Source organism: Lithobates pipiens, unplaced genomic scaffold (assembly GCF_037356315.1).
Source record: "Lithobates pipiens isolate NorthernLeopardFrog02 unplaced genomic scaffold, aLitPip1_a1.2 Scaffold_10, whole genome shotgun sequence".
NCBI lineage: Eukaryota > Metazoa > Chordata > Amphibia > Anura > Ranidae > Lithobates > Lithobates pipiens.
The window spans coordinates 52,223,882-52,245,706 of NW_027507686.1; the positions used below are offsets into that span (position 1 = coordinate 52,223,882).

Consider the following 21,825-nt stretch of genomic DNA (forward strand, 5'->3'; position numbering starts at 1 on the left):
ACTGTAGGAGGGTGTGCACTGTAGGGGAGGATTCTGTACTGTAGGAAGGTCTGCACTGTAGGGGAGGGTCTGCGCTATAGGGTGGAGGGGTCTGTACTGTAGGAGGGTCTGCACTGTAGGGGAGGATTCTGTACTGTAGGGGGGTCTACACTGTAGATGGGGGTCTGTATGGTAGGGAGGGGGGTCTGCACTGTAGGGGGTCTGTGTAACATGCAGGGGGTCCAGAGCTGTGAGGAGCTGTGTAATGTAAAGGGGTGCAGAGGTGCAGGGTGCTGTGTAATGTAAAGGGGTCCAGAGGTACAAGGGCTGTGTAATGTAAAGGGGTCCAGAGGTACAAGGGCTGTGTAATGTAAAGGGGTCAGGAAGTTCAAGGTGCTGTGTTATGTAAAAGGGTCCAGGGGTACAAGAGCTGTGTAATGTAAAGGGGTCCAGAGGTGCAGGCTGCTGTGTAATGTAAAGAGGTCCTTAGGTGCAAGGTCCTGTGTAATGTAAAGGGGTCCAGAGGTGCAGGCTGCTGTGTAATGTAAAGAGGTCCTTAGGTGCAAGGTCCTGTGTAATGTAAAGGGGTCCAGAGGTGCAGGGTGCTGTGTAATGTAAAGAGGTCCTTAGGCGCAAGGTCCTGTGTAATGTAAAGGGGTCCAGAGGTGCAGGGCGTTGTGTAATGTAAAGGGGTCCAGAGGTGCAGGGTGCTGTGTAATGTAAAGGGGTCCATAGGTGCAGGGTGCTGTGTAATGTAAAGGTGTCCAGAGGTGCAGGGTGCTGTGTAATTTAAAGGGGTCCAGAGGTGCAGTTGTGGAGAGGGGGGGTACACAGTAGTGACAAAAAGATATTGAAGGATGCAGCAGATCTGAGCCATGGAGGTTTGGTGATGCACTGCCCAAGAACCACTAACAGCCCTGGTGGAGTGCGCTTTAATATGAAAAGGTGGAATTTTCCTTTTTAAACCATAAGCTTGAACAATCACTTGACAAATCCATTTTTGAAATAGCAGATTTTGATGCTGTCTGTCCTCTTTTAGGACCGTCACATCAAGAGAATGTAGTGACCTTTCTTCCACAGAACTGATCCTTTCCTGGGGCAAAAACAGCCTCTTCTGAACTATAGCTATGATCAGCCCCAAGTACTGCAATCCCCTTGATGGTTTTAAGGAGGATTTCTCTAGGTTGGGAATCCAACCTAGGAATTCCAGGTAGCTGACTGCGGTGACCAAACTTTGGTTTAAGCAGGCTATCGACTGATCTATTCAAGAGTAGATCTTCCAAGTAGGCTAGTATCATTATACCTTGAGCCCTTAATCTGGCTAAAGGAGGAGTGAGGACCTTTGTAAACACTCGAGGTGCAGTAGCTAGACCGAAGGGCAGAGCTACGAACTGAAAATGAAGATTTTCTACCTCGAAGCGTAAATATTTCTGTGAGCGGGGAAAATCGGCACATAGAGATGAGCATCCTTGATGTCGATTGACGCCAGAAGTTCTCCACCTTGTAGGATGGTGACTACTGATCGCATTGACTCCAATGCGAAAAGAGCAGATATTCAAAAAACGGTTTAGATCTTTGAGATCTAAAATGGGTCTGACATCCCCGTTTGGTTTTGGTACTGTGAAAAGGTTTGAATAAAACCCTAATCCTCACAAGGGGACCACCGATATCATTGTTTGAGACAAGAGATGATCCAAAGCTAGAAAGAGAGACTTCTTTTTTACTGGATCTCTGGGATTGTTTGATCGGAGAAAACGAGGAGTTTGTAACCTAGAGATATTGAAGAAGTCACCCATATCTCTTGACATTGTCCCTGCCAGATCCTTGAAAACTGCAGAAGTCTTCCCCCCATTCGATTGAGCAGGGACGCCCCTTCATAAGGAGAAGGCTTGTGCTTGTGCAACTAACTAATCGAAATTCGGCCAAATTTTGCATCTTAAAAAAATAACGAATTTCAACTAATACAAAAGAAATTATAGCGGACATAACGAATGGATTCGACATGATTCGGTAATTCATTAAAGAACTAATGAAGCAAAAGGTCAACTCAAAGTAAATCTTACAGTCCAATCAGCTGATTAATTTTGTGCCGGAGGTTGGATTACTGGCAAACTGCATTCCTGAAAACTGAGTGAGAAGGGTGTTGTAGTGTATTTGAGCAGAGGAGAAGAGATATTGTCATTGTGTTAATAGATTCAATAAACAAACAACTTTCCAAACAACAAATCGTTATCACGAATCAATATACATACATAAATATTGAATTTCAACTAATACAATAGAAATTATAGTAGATACGAATGAATTTGACATGATTCGGTAATTCGTTGAAGATCTCAGGAAACAAAAGGTTAACTCAAAGTAAATCTTATGCCGCGATCGAAATTCCGGCCAGAAAAAGACAGATGAGAGCTTTTCATCTGAAAATGTGACCGTGTGTATGCTCCATCGGAATTTAGCTGTCCGAATTTCCGCCAGCCAAAAATTTATAGCATGTTCTCAATTTTCCAGATGGAAAAACTTTCTATCGGTAATTCCGATCGTGTGTATGCAATTCCGACACGCTAAAAATCACGCATGCTCAGATTCAACTACAAGAAAGAAGCTATTGGCTACTCGCTATTGAATTTCCTTTTTCCAGTCCAGTCATACGTGTTATATGCCACCGCGTTATAAACGATCGGAATTTGATGTGACCGTGTGTAGGCAAGACAGCTTGAGCCGAATTCCGTCGGAATTCCGTCGGGAAAACCATCAGAGCTTTTTCCGATGAGAATTCCAATCGTGTGTACGCGGCATTACAGTCCAATCAGCTGATTCATTTTGTGCTGGAGGTTGGATTACTGGCACAGTGCATTCCTGAGAACTGAGTGAGAAGGGTGTTGTATTGTATTTGAGCCGAGGAGAAGAGATATTATCATTGTGTGTGTTAAAAGATTCAATAAACAAACAAACTACGAATCATTATCACGAATATATAGACATACATTAATATCAAATTTCAACTAATATGAATGAAATTATAGCGCATATAATGAATGAATTTGACATGATTCGAGATTCAGTATAACGAATAACAAAACTCTACAGAAATAACAAATTATCCGAAAACGTATTAATGTAACATAACAAACATAACAGAACAAAATTATGTATTTTACGAATGACGAACCAAAACTAAATGAAATTTTCTGTTGTGCACAAGTCTAATAAGGAGGTTTTAGTATTTTGTTTTGTGGGTTTCCTCCCCCAGGGCCTCTTTTGACCCTGGGACTAATCCTGAGGTTTACCCCTTGAACCGTTGGCCGTCATGACTGCCTGGATGTTGATGCTCCTGACACTGGAGAAGAAGTTTGTCTTAAAAAAAAAAAACACTTCTTCTTAACCAGTAAAAGGGAACTTTTCCCATTAGAAATTCTTTGGATGTATTTATCCAGATTGTCTCCAAATAACCGTTCACAGTGAAATGGGAAACTGGCCAAGAGCTTTTTGCATGGCCCTTCAGCTGACCAAATTTTCAACCATAAGATTCTACGCACATGTACCAGCCCTAGCATAAGCACCAGATTTTGGACTCTCCTGTAGTAAATCAAGCCCTGTGTGTTGGCCCATTTTGCAGGTAGCTCTCTAGCACTAACCTTATGATGAGACTCCATGTAGTTATCTTTTATGACTGGAAAGGATGTTACATCAATATTTACTCGAATATCTCCAACGCTCAAAAAGTCTTCTGCAATAAGATTTTAAAGGTTATAACTTGACAAAAGCGGAAAGCCCAAAATATAAAAGAAAATGTATCTTTTTTTATATATCATAAATACTGTAATGTTTTTGGCACATTTAATAAAACTTTGCATCGAACAAAAAGCTGAGTGCAGTATCCTTGACAACCAATCAAAATATTCACATTTTTGTAAATATTTTATTATATCTTTTCATGTGGCAACACGGAAGAAATTACACTTTGCTACAATGTAAAGTAGTGATTGTACAGCTTGTATAACTGTAAATTTGCTGTCCCCTCAAAATAATGCAACACACAGCCATTAGTGTCTAAACCGCTTGCAACAGAAGTGAGTACACCCCTAAGTGAAAATGTCCAAATTGGGCCCAGTGTCATATGACTCGTTAGTGTTACAAGGTCTCAGGTGTGAATGGGGAGCAGGTGTGTTAAATTTGGTGTTATCGCTCTCACTCTCTCATACTGGGCACTGGAAGTTCAACATGGCACCTCATGGCAAAGAACTTTCTGAGGATCTGAAAAAAAATAATTGTTGCTCTACATAAAGGTGGCCTAGGTTATACGAAGATAGCCAAGACCCTGAAACTGAGCTGCAGCGTGGTGGACAAGACCATACAGCGGTTTAACAGGACAGGTTCCACTCCAAACAGGCCTCGCCATGGTCGACCAAAGAAGTTGAGTGCCCGTGCTCAGCATCATATCCAGAGGTTGTCTTTGGGAAATAGATGTATGAGTGCTGCCAGCGTTGCTGCAGAGGTTGAAGGTGTGGGGGGGGGGGGTTAGCCTGTCAGTCCTGAGACCATACGCGGCACACTGCATTAATATGTTCTGCATGGTTGTCTTCCCAGAAGGAAGCCTCTTCTAAAGATGATGCACAAGAAAGCCGGCAAACAGTTTGATGATGACAAGCAGACTAAGGACATGCATTACTGGAATCATGTTCTGTGGTCTGATGAGGCCAAGATAAACGTATTTGGTTCAGATGGTATCAAGCGTGTGAAACGGCAACCAGGTGAGGAGTACAAAGACAAGTGTGTCTTGCCTACAGTCAAGCATGGTGGTGGGAGTGTCATGGTCTGGGGCTGCATGAGTGCTGCCGACACTGGCGAACTACAGTTCATTGAGGGGACCATGAATGCCAACATGTACTGTGACATACTGAAACAGAGCATGAGCCCCTCCCTTCTGAGACTGGGCCGCAAGGCAGTCTTCCAACATGATAATGACCCCAAACACACCTCCAAGATGACCACTGCCTTACTAAAGAAACTGTGGGTAAAGGTGATGGACTGGCCAAGCATGTCTTCAGACCTAAACCCTATTAAACATCTATGGGGCATCCTTAAGCGGAAGGTGGAGGAGCGCAAGGTCTCTAATATCCACCAGCTCTGTGATGTCGTGAAGAAGACTCCAGTGGCAACTGGTGATGCTCTGGTGAACTCCATGCCCGAGAGGGTTAAGGCAGTGCTGGAAAATAATGGTTGCCACACAAAATATTGATACTTTGGGCACATTTTCACTTAGGGGTGTACTCACTTTTGTTGCCAGCGGTTTAGACATTAATGGCTGTGTGTTGAGTTATTTTGAGGGGAGAGCAAAATTACACTGTTATACAAGCTGTACACTCACTACTTTACATTGTAGAAAAGTGTCATTTCTTCAGTGTTGTCACATGAAAAGATATAGTAAAATATGTACTCACTTTTGTACTCACTTTTGTGAGATACTATAGTTTTGAATGATCTGACTAAATTCATTTCTGATGTTGCAATGGACTGCAGCACTGTGCAAAATGGCTATTTGCTGCATACTTCTTTTTGTTGAATAAGGCAGATAGATTTACATTACTGTGAGTCTCCAGTTTGAATTGATTACAGTTTCTTAAAATAGATGGCACACTCTTTGAGCTATTAGTGGATTGATCTACAATTGGAACGGCAATTTCTATTCAGTATTCCTTACCTGCTCTTTCCTGAATAAAGTCAGCCAGTAAATTGGCCACATAATTAATTTCTTTACAAATCTGAAAAGAGTAAAAGGATAATATAGAGGTTATTATGTATAGCTTGTACAAAGTCTCCAGTTACCAGATTACTGTACAATGCACACATACACTATATTATCAAAAGTATTGGGACATCTGCCTTTAAACGCGCATGAACTTTAATGGCACCCCAGTCTTAGTCCGTAGGGTTCAATATTGAGTTGGCTCACCCTGAATGTATATAAAAAAAAAAATTGCCAGCAAAAAAAAAAATCATGAAAAAAAACAGCATGGGGTCCCCCGCAGGTCCATACCAGGCCTTTCGAGTCTAGTATGGCTACGGAGGGGATCCCAAGCCCCCCCCCCTACCCACATCCCCCCACACCAATTTTATTTTTTTTTTATGGTGTAGGGTCCTCCCCAAAAATCCATACCAAACCTTATCCGAGCATGCAGCCCGGCAGGTCAGGAACGGGAGGTGATGAGTGAGCGCCCCCCGAACCATACTAGGCCACAAGGGGATGGGTGCTTTGGGGAGGGGGGGCTCTGTTCAACCTCAACCTGATAGAGGATCACCTTTGGGATGAATTAGAGTGGAGACTATGAGCCAGGCCTTCTCATCCAACATCAGTGCCTCACCTCTGGAAGAATGGTCAAACATTAGCATAGACACACTCCTAAACCTTGTGAACAGCCTTCTCAGAAGAGTTGAAGCTGATAAAGCTGCAAAGGGTCACTCAACTCAATATTGAACCCTACAGTCTAAGACTGGAGTGCCATTAAAGTTCATGTGCGTATAAGGCAGGCGTCCCAATACTTTTAGTAATATAGTGTATCACAATGCGATCACTAACCTCAATTATAAACACAAGTGTAGTATTCTACGACTGCTAGACAGCAGCATCCCAGTGGAATGCACTTATATATGAGGGATTTTAATTTTCATAAAGTTACCTTTGCAAAGCACTATGGTATCTCTCCATTTCTATGACTGTCAGCTCCATCTTGTGGCCAAAATGCGGTACTGTTCTCTGAAATAGCTCCACGAGAAAATGTAACATATTTTGGCCAATAGATGGAACTGAAGATCATGGGAAATAATCTATTGCAGAAAATAATAGTTGGTTCAACTGATGATTTCTTTTGTATATGGATCCTATAAGGTTTGTGTAATAAGATATGTGGTGGTGGTATGTCTTCTTCCTACAGGCATTGTGCTAAAAGGCAGGGCCACTGATAGGAATCATGGGGCCCTGTACAGCCTATCTGATGGGGCTTCTTTCAGCCCCACCCTCAACGCCAACCCTGGCCCCTCCTCAGAACCCGCCTTAAAAAAAAAAAAAAGGTGCAGGAACAGGCTGGATGACACACATGTATGTGATTATGGATATGATATTTAGACATGTGCACACTGAAATATTTTGTTTTTCGGAATTTCGTTTTTGTCCTAAAAATACATTTATTTAGTTACTCCCAAAATTAGTTTTTCGTTAAAAATTGCAATCGTCCGAAAATCCAAATTAATTAAGGTTGAATCTGTCATTGAAGGCTTATGGTGTCTGTCGAATGTTCAAAGAAGATTCACCGGAGCAGCTAAACTGTATGACGCCGTATAGTTTAGCTGCTCCGTCAAATCTTCTTAGAACTTTCGACAGACTCCATAAGCCAAAGATTCGACGTTTATATGTTTTTCGCTGCTTTGTCGAATCTTTGTCATTCATGTTGTATGTATATAGTTCAAACAGAAAATGGTTTGGTGATAATGATCACTGATCAGACAGGTAACAAGATAGGGTATATAGAATCTATATAGAATCTCAATCTATAATATAGAATCTATAATAATAAATCCCCCCCCCCCCCCCACAACACGGCAGCCTCTGAGGCTATCACAACACTAGCAACACTAGTATTACTATCAGGATCACAACACTAACACAATAGCAGCAGATTATAATGAAAAAGTTAACCACTTGCCGACCGCCTCACGCCGATGTACGTCGGCAGAATGGCACGGGCAGGCATAAGCACGTACATGTACGTGATTTGCCTCCCGCGGGTCGGGGGCCCGATCGGGCCCCCGCCCGGTGCCTGCGGCGGTCGGTTTTCGTTCGGGAGCGATCCCGGACGAGGGGACGGCCATTCATTCATGGCCACCCCCTCGCGATCGCTCCCGACGAATGGAAATCCTCGGTGACATCACTTCCTCTCCTGTAATGTAAACACAGGAGAGGAAGTGATGTATTCTCTCCTCCGTGTCGGTATTTTTCGTTCCGACACGGAGGAGAGCGGATCAGTGAGTTGCACCAACACATCCCACACACAGTAGAACATGCCAGGCACACTCACACCCCCCCTTTACCCCCCGATCACCCCCCCAATTACCCCTGCCCCCCCAGTCACAGTGACACCAATGTCATTTTTTTTTTTTTTTTTTTTTTTTTTGCATTGGTGTCATTTGTGACTGTAATAACTGTTAGGGCAGTTAGGGTTAGCCCCCTTTAGTTCTAATGTACCCCCCTAACCCCCCCAATAAAGGTTTAACCCCGTGATCACCCCCCGTCGCCAGTGTCACTAAGGCTGGGTTCACATTGCAGCGGTTTATGAGAACGAATGTGATTCGCACCGCACTGCAGTGCAAATCACATCCGATCTCTGTGCGATTCGAGTTCAGCCATTCGCCGCACCCGCCGCACCCGCCACACCCGCCGCACCCGCCGCAAATTCGCACGGGACCCTTTTTTTGGCCCGCAGCAGAATCGGATCGCATGGGTGTTCACACCATGCGATCCGAGTTTGCAGATCGCACTGCGATATGCGAACTGATCTGGGGGTGTCAGTAACATTTCACTGACACTCCCAGCAGTTCGCATAGGGCAGTGTGAACTGCCGCCTGGAGGCATGCGATGCGGGAACCCGCCGCGGATTCGCGGCGTTCCCGCATCGCTCCAGTGTGAACCCAGCCTAATAAGCGATCATTTTTCTGATCGCCGTATTAGTGTCACAGGTGACGCTAGTTAGGCAGGTAGGTATTTAGGTTCGCCGCAGCTTTTTATAGCGCTAGGGACCCCCATATACTACCGCATAAAGCCCCCTGATTGCCCCCTAGTTAACCCTTTCACCAGTGATCACCATATAACTGTTACAGGTGACGCTGGTTGGTTAGTTATTTTTTTATAGTTTCAGGGCACCCGCCATTTATTACCTAATAAAGGTTTAACCCCCTGATCACCCGGCAGGTGTCATTTGTGACTAATAACTGTTAGGGCAGTTAGGGTTAGCCCCCTTTAGTTCTAAGGTACCCCCCTAACCCCCCCAATAAAGGTTTAACCCCGTGATCACCCCCCGTCGCCAGTGTCACTAAGGCTGGGTTCACATTGCAGCGGTTTATGAGAACGGATGTGATTCGCACCGCACTGCAGTGCAAATCACATCCGATCTCTGTGCGATTCGAGTTCAGCTATACAGATAGTATGGCTGAATTCGTGTCGCACCCGCCGCACCCGCCGCAAACTCGCACGGGACCCTTTTTTTGGTCCGCAGCAGAATCGGATCGCATGGGTGTTCACACCATGCGATCCAAGTTTGCAGATCGCACTGCGATATGCGAACTGATCTGGGGGTGTCATTAACATTTCACTGACACTCCCAGCAGTTCGCATAGGGCAGTGTGAACTGCCGCCGGGAGGCATGCGATGCGGGAACCCGCCGCGCATTCGTGGCGTTCCCGCATCGCTCCAGTGTGAACCCAGCCTAATAAGCGATCGTTTTTCTGATCGCTGTATTAGTGTCACAGGTGACGCTAGTTAGGCAGGTAGGTATTTAGGTTCGCCGCAGCTTTTTATAGCGCCAGGGACCCCCATATACTACCGCATAAAGCCCCCTGATTGCCCCCTAGTTAACCCTTTCACCAGTGATCACCATATAACTGTTACAGGTGACGCTGGTTGGTTAGTTATTTTTTTATAGTTTCAGGGCACCCGCCATTTATTACCTAGTCTCACTAGTGTACCCCTAAATTTAGGGGTGTCTACTTTCTAAAATGGGGTCATTTGGGGGGGGGGGGGTTTGTGCCATCTTGGCATTTTATGGCCTTCAAAACTGTAACGCCCTTAGAAAGCCTGAAGGCGGTGCTTGGTTTTTGGGGCCCCGTACGCGGCTAGGCTCCCAAAAAGTCCCACATATGTGGTATCCCCGTACTCAGGAGAAGCAGCAGAATTTATTTTGGGGTGTCATTTCACATATGCCCATGGCATGCGTGAGCAATATATCATTTAGTGACAACTTTGTGAAAAAAAAAAAAAGTTTGTAATTTTCCCGCAACTTGTGGCAAAATATAAAATATTCCATGGACTCAACATGCCTCTCAGCAAATAGCTTGGGGTGTCTACTTTCTAAAATGGGGTCATTTGTGGGGGTTTTGTGCCATCTTGGCATTTTATGGCCTTCAAAACTGTAATAGGTAGTGAGAAGTGAACTCAAAAAATTACGCCCTTAGAAAGCCTGAAGGCGGTGCTTGGTTTTCGGGGCCCCGTACGCGGCTAGGCTCCCAAAAAGTCCCACATATGTGGTATCCCCGTACTCAGGAGAAGCAGCAGAATTTATTTTGGGGTGTCATTTCACATATGCCCATGGCATGCATGAGCAATATATCATTTAGTGACAACTTTGTGAAAAAAAAAAAAAAAAAAAAAAAGTTTGTAATTTTCCCGCAACTTGTGGCAAAATATAAAATATTCCATGGACTCAACATGCCTCTCAGCAAATAGCTTGGGGTGTCTACTTTCTAAAATGGGGTCATTTGTGGGGGTTTTGTGCCATCTTGGCATTTTATGGCCTTCAAAACTGTAATAGGTAGTGAGGCGTGAAATCAAAAATTTACGCCCTTAGAAAGCCTGAAGGCGGTGCTTGGTTTTCGGGGCCCTGTACGCGGCTAGGCTCCCAAAAAGTCCCACATATGTGGTATCCCCGTACTCAGGAGAAGCAGCAGAATTTATTTTGGGGTGTCATTTCACATACGCCCATAGCATGTGTGAGCAATATATCATTTAGTGACAACTTTGTGTAAAAAAAAAAAAAAAATTTTTTTTTTGTCATTATTCAATCGCTTGAGGCAAAAAAATAAAATATTCAATGGGCTCAACATGCCTCTTATCAATTTCCTTAGGGGGTCTACTTTCCAAAATGGGGTCATTTGGGGGGGTTTTGTACTGCCCTGTCATTTTAGCACCTCAAGAAATGAGATAGGCAGTCGTAAACTAAAAGCTGCGTAAATTCCAGAAAACGTACCTTAGTTTGTAGATGTGACAACTTTTGCGCAAACCAATAAATATACAATTATTGACTTTTTTTTTACCAAAGACATGTGGCTGAATACATTTTGGCCTAAATGTATGACTAAAATTGAGTTTATTGGATTTTTCTAATAACAAAAAGTAGAAAATATCATTTTTTTTCAAAATTTGCGGTCTTTTTACGTTTATATCGCAAAAAATAAAAATCGCAGAGGCAATCAAATACCATCAAAAGAAAGCTCTATTTGTGGGAAGAAAAGGACGCAAATTTTGTTTGGGTACAACATTGCATGACCGCGCAATTACCAGTTAAAGCAGCGCAGTGCCAAAGTGTAAAAAGACCTCTGGTCATTTACCAGCAAAATGGTCCGGTCTGAAAGTGGTTAAGTTGAACTGTAGCTTGCTTCACTATTGTTCTGCTGCTGTGCTTATGCTTAATTGCTAAATAATTCAGGTTCTCTGACAAATGGACCAGCTAAGATTGACTGTCTTCTGAAATGATTCAGTGTGCGTCTCTCTCAGCTAGCGATCGTAAGTGAAAGTAAGTTGGCTGTACCCCTCCTCTTTGGTTGCAATCAGCCAATAAAATTCATCAACACCATTATTTTTCGATAGACACAGATTGTTATTGTCAGCGTCATGTCGAATCTCCTATCTATATCAAACCATTGTCACAACGAAAATGAAAACAAAGCATTTGTTTGTGTCGGATCTTTTGTTTTTCGGATTCTGCACTTTCCTTATTGTTTGTTAAAACGATAACGAAAATACCTGAAATTCAGACAAAAACGAATGCACATGTCTAATGATATTTATCATTTTGATCATGTATGTATAATCATGTTAATATAGTTGGGATTCTTTTGGCAGCTCGTTAAAAAACATTTACACAGGTATATCTATATTCACCCACCTCCAAGCACCCCTGTGCTGCAGCAGCCACAAATTCCGGCTTCCCCTCTGCTTCTGGACCCTGTCAGCTGCCGCCGCCCGTCTCACAGCCTCTCACTCTCCGTCTCTCTCGGGCCGACTATTGAGTGGGGAGCTGAGCGGAGGAAGATCACTCCGCCAGGGAAGGAAATGGGCAGCTGCAGGCTGGCGGCCGGGCTTTACACAGGCGGGAGTGGAATGCACTGCACATGTGTCCGAAACTGAGAAAAAACTCCCTCCACTCCCACCAGCACATCATCAGAAAAGAGGGGCCTGGAAAATAGCAATAGTACACCCCCCTAAGCTAGTAGGAGCGGCTGAGCGGGGGTGTAATTTAGAAAGGCCATTTTTGTTGTCTGCGCTGACTGTGAGGCTGCCGGGGTGCCCTCCCCCCCTGCTGAACTGAGAATGCGGGGCCCAGTACAACAGGGTCAGTTGTACTGGTTTATCAGCAGCCCTGCTAAAAGGTGTCCCCTTTTATCATCTCTGTCAGCTTGACCTTTTTCTGCATCCCTTGTGGTGGTGCCTGCTTCAGCCAACTGCTGGGAGTCAGAGACAGACACTTGCTATCAAGCAGTGGCGGCTGGTGTTTTTTTTTGGGGGGGGGGGGTTGTCTGTTGGTGCAGTGTTTGTAAAGGGATGCCACAGCTGGACTGGAAGAAGTTAATAAAATAACTAAAAATAGAGCAATAATCCATGATAACCACTTTCATTGTTCAAACTAAAAACTGATTGGATTGACTGTCATGGGTTATAGAACTTTGTATGCAATCTCTGCTTTTATTTTTTGCAATACTTTATTGAATAAACCACCTCCATATTATGTTCCCACATAGAAAACAACAGAGAACTTGATCTCACCTGACTTTTAAGAACAAGTTTTAGCGTGAATGAAATAAAGTCAGTAAAAAGCTGCTTCAGCCATCCGGGTCTGTAGGAAATAAAACAAGCGTTAGGTATTGTCAAAAGGTTACTATTTTTTATTGTGTGGAATCAGATTAATATTTACTATATACAGTGCCTTGAAAAAGTATTCATACCCCTTGAAATTTTCCACATTTTGTCATGTTACAACCAAAAATATAAATGTATTTTATGTGATAGACCAACACAATGTGGCACATAATTGTGAAGTGGAAGGAAAACAATAGATGGTTTTCCAAATATTTCACAAATAAATATCTGAAAAGTGTGGTGTGCATTTGTATTCAGCCCCCTTTACTCTGATACCCCCAACTAAAATCCAATTGCCTTCAGAAGTCACCTCATTAGTAAATAGAGTCCACATGTGTGTCATTTAATCTCTATGAAGCCCTCAGAGGTTTTTTTTAGAGAACCTTGTTTTTTTTTTATCTCTTTTTATTAACGTTTTTGCTCCATCACAATCACATCGTGAAACACACAAAAAAATACAAAATACATACAACAATAACATATTCCAAAAAAAAAAAAAAACATTTCAAATAAATTTCTCTTTCCTTTTCCCTTCTCCCTCCCTTGGGCCAAATTAAATCAGTTACTAGCATACCCCTCCCGTTCATGAATTATCCATACCAATTCTTCCTATTTTGGCTATCATTCATTAACTAATCTATAGCTAGTGAACTGTCTATTGACCTTTATATTTCCATCTGATCCCAAAATAAATGGTGTCACCCCTGGTAGCATCAGCCATGGTTCCCACATTTCATAAAATGTATTTGCTAAACCCCTGTTCTCATACACCTGCCATTCCTTAAAAAAATGGCTCATTTACCTGTATCTGCCATTCCGCATAAGTCGGAGTTTTGGAGGATATCCACTTTATTGCTATCAGTTTTTGTGCTATAAATAGCATCTTATTAATGGGTATCCTAGTTACTGGAGTGTATAATTGTTTATCTAATTGGCCCAATAAGCATATTCTTGGATTTACCTGTACCTGTGTTTGATATGCTTGATTAATAGTCTCTACCACATTTTGCCATTACCTGAACAGTTTAGGGCATTTCCATAGCATATGCCAGATATATGCAATTAACAGACCTCCAGCTGTTGCAAAACTACAAGTCCCATCATGCCTCTGCCTCTGGGTGTCATGCTTGTGACTGTCAGAGTCTTGCTATGCCTCATGGGACGTGTAGTTCTGCAACAGCTGGATGTCCGCTAATTGCATATGCCTGGCATAGGCATTAGGTCAGCAGAAGCTCTTGAACATCTCAGGCATTCCAACATATCCCACCTCCCCGATTGGTATAATAAGCTCTATATATCATATATAATTGGGTTAAGCATTGTTGTGGAGAGATGGATACGGACTGTACTTGTTCCAATATACATTGCCATGTTTCATCTTTAATTTTTCCAAGGTCTTTTTCCCATTCCCTTCTGGCTAAACAGCCGTTTACCTTCTGTGATTACTCAGTCAAACAGCCATAGAGAGTGGAAATAAGACCTGTATCTTTGCAAGAAAAATCCATAAGTGGCATATTTTGTATCTTAACTTTGTTATCTTTAAACTGACTCACTAACTGTAGAGCACAGCGCAGTCGTAGATATTCATAAAAGGATCGGGAGGGCATTAAGTATTTTTTCTGCAAATCTTAAAATGTTCTTAGTATATTTCCTGTATAAAGCTGTGCAATATATTTTATCCCCCTTTCTCTCCATATTCCAAACCATTTTAGCCTGCCCACTTCCTCATAGTTTGTATTTTCCCATAGTGGAGAATACACTGAAATATTACTATATTGCATAATACGTAACATTTCCTGCCATACTTTATGCATGAGTCCCAGGGTAGCGCCATGTGACACATAAGAAAAATGATCTGATTCTAATTGAGCTATCAAATGAAATTGTAAAGATCTACTCAGAAGTATTGATTGGATAAGAACCGACCAGTCGATCACTCCCCATACTGCAACCTGTTGGCGTTGTGCTGCTAAAAAAGTACATTTTAGCATTTGGAACGGCTGAACCCCCCCCCTTATCTTTAGGAAGTTGTAGTGTGGTTAGCTTAATTCCAGCATTTTGCACTTTCCATAACAAGGTTCGAAACAGGGAATCTATTTTTATTTTATTTATTTATTTATTTTTATTTAAGGATTGCAGGATATACAAAAAGACAAATAGCCAACATATTAACCAACTTCTCCCAGCATCAGACCCAGTCCAATGATCATAATATAGTTTTTATACACGAGTGAGACAGTGTAACAATTTCCATTATCACATTATAGTATAATAACCAATTGTCATCAACACAATTCTAGGTATAACTAGCTGGTAGATCCGGAAGGGGGGGATTCCCCTCTCCCTAGGGCTAACTTTGCTCATCGCGCCGAATGTGGGTCTTAGATTCCGAGGAGGGAAAAGTGGGAACAATGACAACAAACTTCCTGCAGCCCGTTAGGGGTTTTTCATTTTTGTGAAGTTGTTAGGGGGATGAAGAAGGAGATGAATAGAGAAAAGGAAGTAAAAGAAAGAGAGGGGAAGGGGAGGTAGACCTTGGGAGGGATGGGGATGGGAAGGAGGGGGGTAGGTGGGTGTGGGACTCCAGCAGGGCCGGCGCCCTCACTCCCTAGTATTCCTCGAGACAGGGGATTCAAAAGTAAGTCTTGTATTCTTCTGATTATCGGAAGAGGTTCCACTGCATCCATCGGGTATTGTGCTCCTCCTCCCTGTCTCTCAGGGCAGCTGTGAGTTGCTCCATTCGCTGTATGTCCCAAACCCTCGCAAACCATTGAGACACTGCCGGTGGGGACTGCTGTTTCCACGCACTGGGGACACATGCCCTGGCCACGTTAAGGAGGTGTTTCAATAGTGACCTGTGAAACCGCCTTCCCAACAAGGGAATCAAATTTAAGAGCACTGCTACAGGATTGTCCTGGAATCTATTTTTTTTAAACATTTAAGTGGTATAAAGATCAGTGCGTTATGTAGAACATAAAGTAACTGTGAGGCCCAAAACATCTTAATTAAATTGACATGCCTTACCACTGATAAAGTTAATGTAGTCCATACTCTACTCTTCACCTTAAATTTATCTAATATAGGGACCAAGTTATAATTTATATATTCCCTTATGTTAGAGGAAACCCGGGTATGTAAAGGATGTAACAACCTATATTTAATGATCTATCTGGGCTAAAGCTGGTGTTAAATCATCAACTAGCAATAGCACTGATTGTTCCCAATTTATAACAAACCCAAAGAAACTGCCAAAAGTCTTAATCAGTTTTATCGCAGATGTCAGAGATTGATCTGTATCTACTAGGAATAGTAAAACATTATCTGCATACAAGGAAATTTTGTCCGCTCTTCCTCCTCTCTCAAATCTCCTGACAGTGGTTGTTGCTATTGCCAGTGGTTCTATAGCCAATGCAAATAGCATCGGTGATAGTGGGCATCCCTGCCTAGTACCTCTGGACAGAGAGAAATATTCTGATAATGAGCCATTTATCTGTATACATGCTCATAGAGCTGAATACATTAATCAAATCTACTTTACAAGACCTCTACCCAACCCAAACTTCTCTAGAACCTCCCATAAATCTGTCCACTCGACTTGGTCGAATATTTTGGCTGCGTCTAGGGAGAGACGAGCTCCTTTTCTCACATTGTCTGATGGTATCTGTAAATTGAGAAATAATCTTCTCAAATTTTTTGTTGTGGATCTTCCTGGTATGAAGCCTGATTGATCCAAATGTATCAACGTGTGTATGACTTTATTTAATCTAGATGCCAAGACCCTTGCCAGAATCTGAGCATCAGAATTTAACAATGAAATCGGGCGATAGGATTCTGGCAACAGATGATCCTTATCTGGCTTGGGTAGCACTATAATACAAGCATCATTAATAGATTCCGGAAGCTTAAATGATGCATGTGCATGATTCAACACTTTCAACAGTTCTGGCAACAAAATATCTCCCCCTGTGTCTAACGTAATCTCTGTGAAGCCCTCAGAGGTTTGTTAGAGAACCTTAGTGAACAAACAGCATCAAGAAGGCCAAGGAACACACCAGACAGGTCAGGGGTAATGTCGTGGAGAAGTTTAAATCAGGGTTAAGTTATAAAAAAATATCCCAAGCTCTGAACATCTCATGGAGCACTGTTCAATCCATCAGAGAATGGAACAACTGCAAACCCACCAAGACATGGCCGTCCACCTAAATTGACAGGCTGGGCAAGGAGAGCATTAATCAGAGAAGCAACCAAGAGGCCCATGGTAACTCTGGAGGAGCTGCAGAAATCCACAACTTAGGTGGCAGAATCTGTCCACAGGACAACTACTATTGTTGAAAGAAAGTCATATGAAATCACATTTGCAGTTTGCAAGAAGCCATGTGGGGGACACAGCAAACGTGGAAGAAGGTACTCTGGTCAGGTGAGACCAAGACTGAACCTTTTGGCCTAAAAGCAAAACACTATGTGTGGCAGAAAACGAACACTGCACATCACCCGGAACACACCAGCCCCACTCTGAAACATGGTGGTGCCAGCATCATATTGTGGGGAAGCTTTTCTTCAGCAGGGACAGGGAAGCTGGTAAGATTTGATGGGAAGATGGATGGAGCCAAATACAGGGCAATCTTGGCAGAAAACCTGTAAGCCCTTGTACACGACGGAATGTTTCAAATCGGACCGTTTTGTTGGATATTTCTGACTGTGAGTGGTCTGCATTGGACTGTTTCCGTCGGAATATCCGACGGACCAAGTTTTCCAACTTGCCGGTAAAATTTTCCAACAAAATGCTCCTATCAGACATACTCCGATCATGTGTAGCCTACTCCGACGGACAAAGTGCCACGCATGCTCAGATCAAATTCCTAGACCAAAGCTATTGGCTACTAGCCTGAACGTAGTCCCGTCATAACGAAATAATGTCATCACGTTATGTACAATCAGATTTTCCGACAACTAAAGGCCCGTACACACGGTCGGACTTTTTGACAACAAACATGCAAATTAGCTGTTTTGGAGCAACATCCGACTGTGTGTACGCACCATCGGACAAACTTTTTCTGTTTTCATCGGACTTTTGTTGGCTGTGCGAACGGACAAACTTTCTGGCAACAAAAGTCCGATGGAGCAAAGTCCGACCGTGTGTATGCAAAAGCATCGGACTTTTGTACAAGGTACAAACATGCATGCTCAGAACCAATGCAAAAGATCAGACTACAATACAGAAGTTGACCAAAGGTGGCGCTGGAGTAATTGAACGTCCTCTTTTGAAGTGGCGTCAGTACGTTGTGACGTCACTACGTTCGTGTTTGTTGTCAAAAAGTCAGATCGTGTGTATGCAATACAAACTTGTGGACCACGCCCTTTGTACAAAAGTCCACGGGAAAGTTTGTACAAAGTCCGATCGTGTGTATGGGGCTTTAGTCTGACCGTGTGTATGCAACATCACTTCCGGACCTCTTCCGGAATTAATCCCTCGGAATTACTCCGACGGATTTGGTTGTCGGGATGTCCGACCGTGTACAAGGGCTTAGAGTTGAGAGTGGGGTGGAGGTTCACCTTCCACCAGGATATTGACCCTAAACATACAACAAGAGCTACAATGGAATGGTTTAAATTCAAGCATATTCATGTGTTAGAATGGCCCAGTCAAAGTCCAGACCTAAATTCAATTGAGAATCTGTGGCAAGACTTGAAAATTGCTGTTCACAGACGCTCTCCATCCAATCTGACAGAGCTTGTGCTATTTTGCAAAGAAGAATGGGCAGGAACGTGACTCTAGATGTGGAAAGCTGGTAGAGACACCCCCCAAAAGACTTTCAGCTGCACCTTTGCAGAGAAAGGTGGTTCTACAATGTATTGGCTCAGGGGGTTGAATACAAATGCACACCACACTTTTCACATATTTAAATGTAAAACATTTGGAAAACCATTTATCATTTTCCTTTCATTACACAATTATGTGCCACTTTGTGTTGGTCTTTCACATAAAATCCCAATAAAATACATTTACGTTTTTGATAACATGACAAAATGTGGACAATTTTAAGGGGTATGCATACTTTTTCAAGGCACTATATACATTATGTTATGCATAGTAAATTTGCTTGAAGCTTTTGTATCGTGGCCTTGTGCATATTATCTTTCTTTATTATGGTCAGGACAAAAAAAAAATTTTGAGACCTTTTTATTTCCTTTTTTTAAAGAAGCAGTATGGCCAAAGCTCTTTTGGCCCTATTTCTCCTGGGGATGACAGGAATGCACTTCGTTCTGCACTCCTGTGACACGTATTCAGCCGACAGTTGGCTGAAAAGGGACTTGCTACCCCAAAAAAGTTACTTTTTAAATTTGTAAAGGGGTGGGACTGGAATTATGCAATCTCTAAGCCCCTTGTACACACGGTCGCAAAATGTCCGATCAGACCATGTTGTTGGATAATGAGACCGTGTGTGGGCTCCATCTGACTTTTTCCGTCGGAATGTCCGACCAACAAAGTTTGAGAGCTGGATATAAAATTTTCTGACAACATGATGACTTTGTCCGATCGCTTGTAGAGAATTCTGATCGGACAAAGTGCCACGCATGCTCAGATCAAATTATGAGACCAAAGCAATTGGCTACTAGCCTGAACGTAGTTCCATCGTAATGAACTAACATCATCACGTTCTGAACGATCAGATTTTCCGACAACTTTGTCCGACTGTGTGTATGCAACACCAGTTTAGGACAAAATCCGTCGGAAAAAATCTGACGGATTTTGTGGTCGGAATGTCCGACCGTGTGTACAAGGGCTAAAAGGAGAGTGGAGGTCTGTTTTAATTAAAGCACCTTCTGCAGGAAAACTTTTAAGATACAAAGGTATGTTGGTATTGCTAAAGAAGAAGAAATTGGGGTTCTTCACTCTCGCTTCTTAGGCCTCGTTTACATGGCCATTGGGGGCCTGTATGCTATTAGCATGTTTTAAAAGGTGTTTTTGAAAATTCCCTGATGGTAATCTTACCCGAGGCACCTATGGAAAGCTTTCTTGTTTACTGAATAGCAGCAGGGCTCACCTCTGACACGATTTTCACAAAAAAAATAAACACTTTTTACTTTAAAAAAGTGCTTTTCGGCACAAAACATGTCAGGGTTGATCCCTGCTGATATTTATTAAACAAGAAAAGTTGCCATAGCCCAGAGAGCAGTAAATCATTTACTTTGGTGAATGATTTGCCGAATGCAACGAGCCAGACCAACACTCATTAATTCTGCAGTGGAACCCGTGATGAGCTTCTCACCTTCAGAGGTATACACAATTCTTGTAGTAGTAGTATAAGAAGTTTTAAAAGCACTAATTACTTTATTAAGAGGCATTAAATAACACAAAAAAAAAAAAGTTTTGTGATGCACAAGCGACCTTTTAGGCATGGATCACAGCTTACAAATTTTAGGCATGGATCACAGTTCCTGGATCAGCTGGGAGCTAATCTATCAGTGGTAAGGAGGTATGAGGAAGCATGACGCCCCCTTATGACTAAACGCTCTATAAAATTATTAGAAATATCTTACTGCTTGTTTCCATGGAGGTATAAATCCAGTTTATGAAACGACAGGTAACAGTCAGATGTGTCAGCGGCAACATGATTCTTCCCACAGCCTGTACAATGACGAGACACAAAGCACATTAAAAATCTTTATCATTATTTATTTATTTCATATAATTTATTATCAGTTATTAGGGTATGGTGCAGGTACCCCATGGCAGGTTCTTTGGGGACCATGCGTTAACCACACAGAAAGAACCCCCTAACCACTTATTATATACACACTATAATATAATGTATACATTAAAGAGGAAGTAAACCAGCCCACTCTGATGCTTCTTTTCATTTAGTCCATTATAATAAGTCATTATCAAACTAAAGCCACTGTAATCCAGCCCAAATCGCATATTACTTACTGTTTAAAGAAACTTTAAAAATCTTGTTTCCAGGGGTTAGGCAGCACCATCTTAAGTATTGTTTTCTGAGTCCACAGTGAAGTGTATTTCCGCCCTTACATTGAGCACTTCCTGTACTGTTAACCAAGCCTCCTTCTCAATCCAACGTTTCTATGACAACCCTGCTTCCCTGTTCATAGCTTACTTGTTCATTTCATAGTATTTACTTGTGTCGATGTCTAATGTTTAAAATAAATAAATAGATGCGGCGCTACCTAAAAATACATAAATAATGAATAAAGCTGATATGTCCAAATAGGACTAAAGTGCAAATGGGATACTAACCCACTATAATAAAAATGGTAAATTTGCAAATAAGATATGTATTATGCAATAAATGAGAACCTACATAAATAATCCAAGTACATAAAAAGATTCAAAATATACGTGAAAAAATATGTGAAAACAAATATAAACCAATCCAGTGATTGTGTGCAAAAAATGCAATATTAGCAAGTGATTGTCCACAAAACCATGCACAGATAATTATGAACTAAATAAAAAACAAAGTCCATGCAGAAATTGTAAAGTGATTTCCAGAGGTGACAGTCCACTGCAAACTTCAGTGCCTATTATGTGCACCATCTATTTCCCCCAGCCTCTCACCTCCAATATATGGCAAAAAACGCAGTATGTAATCAGAAATGCTGCTGAATCCTTATTCATCCAGTCTCAGTGTTCTACCGCTGTTTAGTGTATCGCTGTATATAAGCAGTTAACATCCTCCCAATTTCTCCAAGATATCCAGTAAATATGGAATGGAAGAACACAAGGGGGCTTTCATGTGTAGTAACTAGTAACAATTTATTAAATAAAAGATATCCGCACTTACATGAAAGAAAACACAGGAATACACTCGGCAGACGTGAACTTCCGGTTTCGGCCGTAACCGGAAGTAGTATGTGCGACACCAAACTCCTTCCCTGACGCGTTGCGTCACACCTCGTGACTTTTTCAAAGGGTGGAGCGC

General features: G+C 42.3%; 1 protein-coding gene across 1 annotated transcript in view; it reads right to left on the reverse strand.

The window, feature by feature from the left end:
- CETP (cholesteryl ester transfer protein) overlaps nt 1-21,825 on the reverse strand; it is a 95,614-nt gene that overhangs the window by 39,096 nt on the left and 34,693 nt on the right. The window contains exons 5-8 of the mRNA XM_077454783.1: nt 20,426-20,513; nt 12,791-12,860; nt 5,684-5,744; nt 3,618-3,709 (exon numbers count right to left, since the gene is read on the reverse strand). Of these exons, the coding sequence (XP_077310909.1) occupies nt 3,618-3,709; nt 5,684-5,744; nt 12,791-12,860; nt 20,426-20,513 (311 nt within the window). The remainder of the gene's footprint in view (nt 1-3,617; nt 3,710-5,683; nt 5,745-12,790; nt 12,861-20,425; nt 20,514-21,825) is intronic.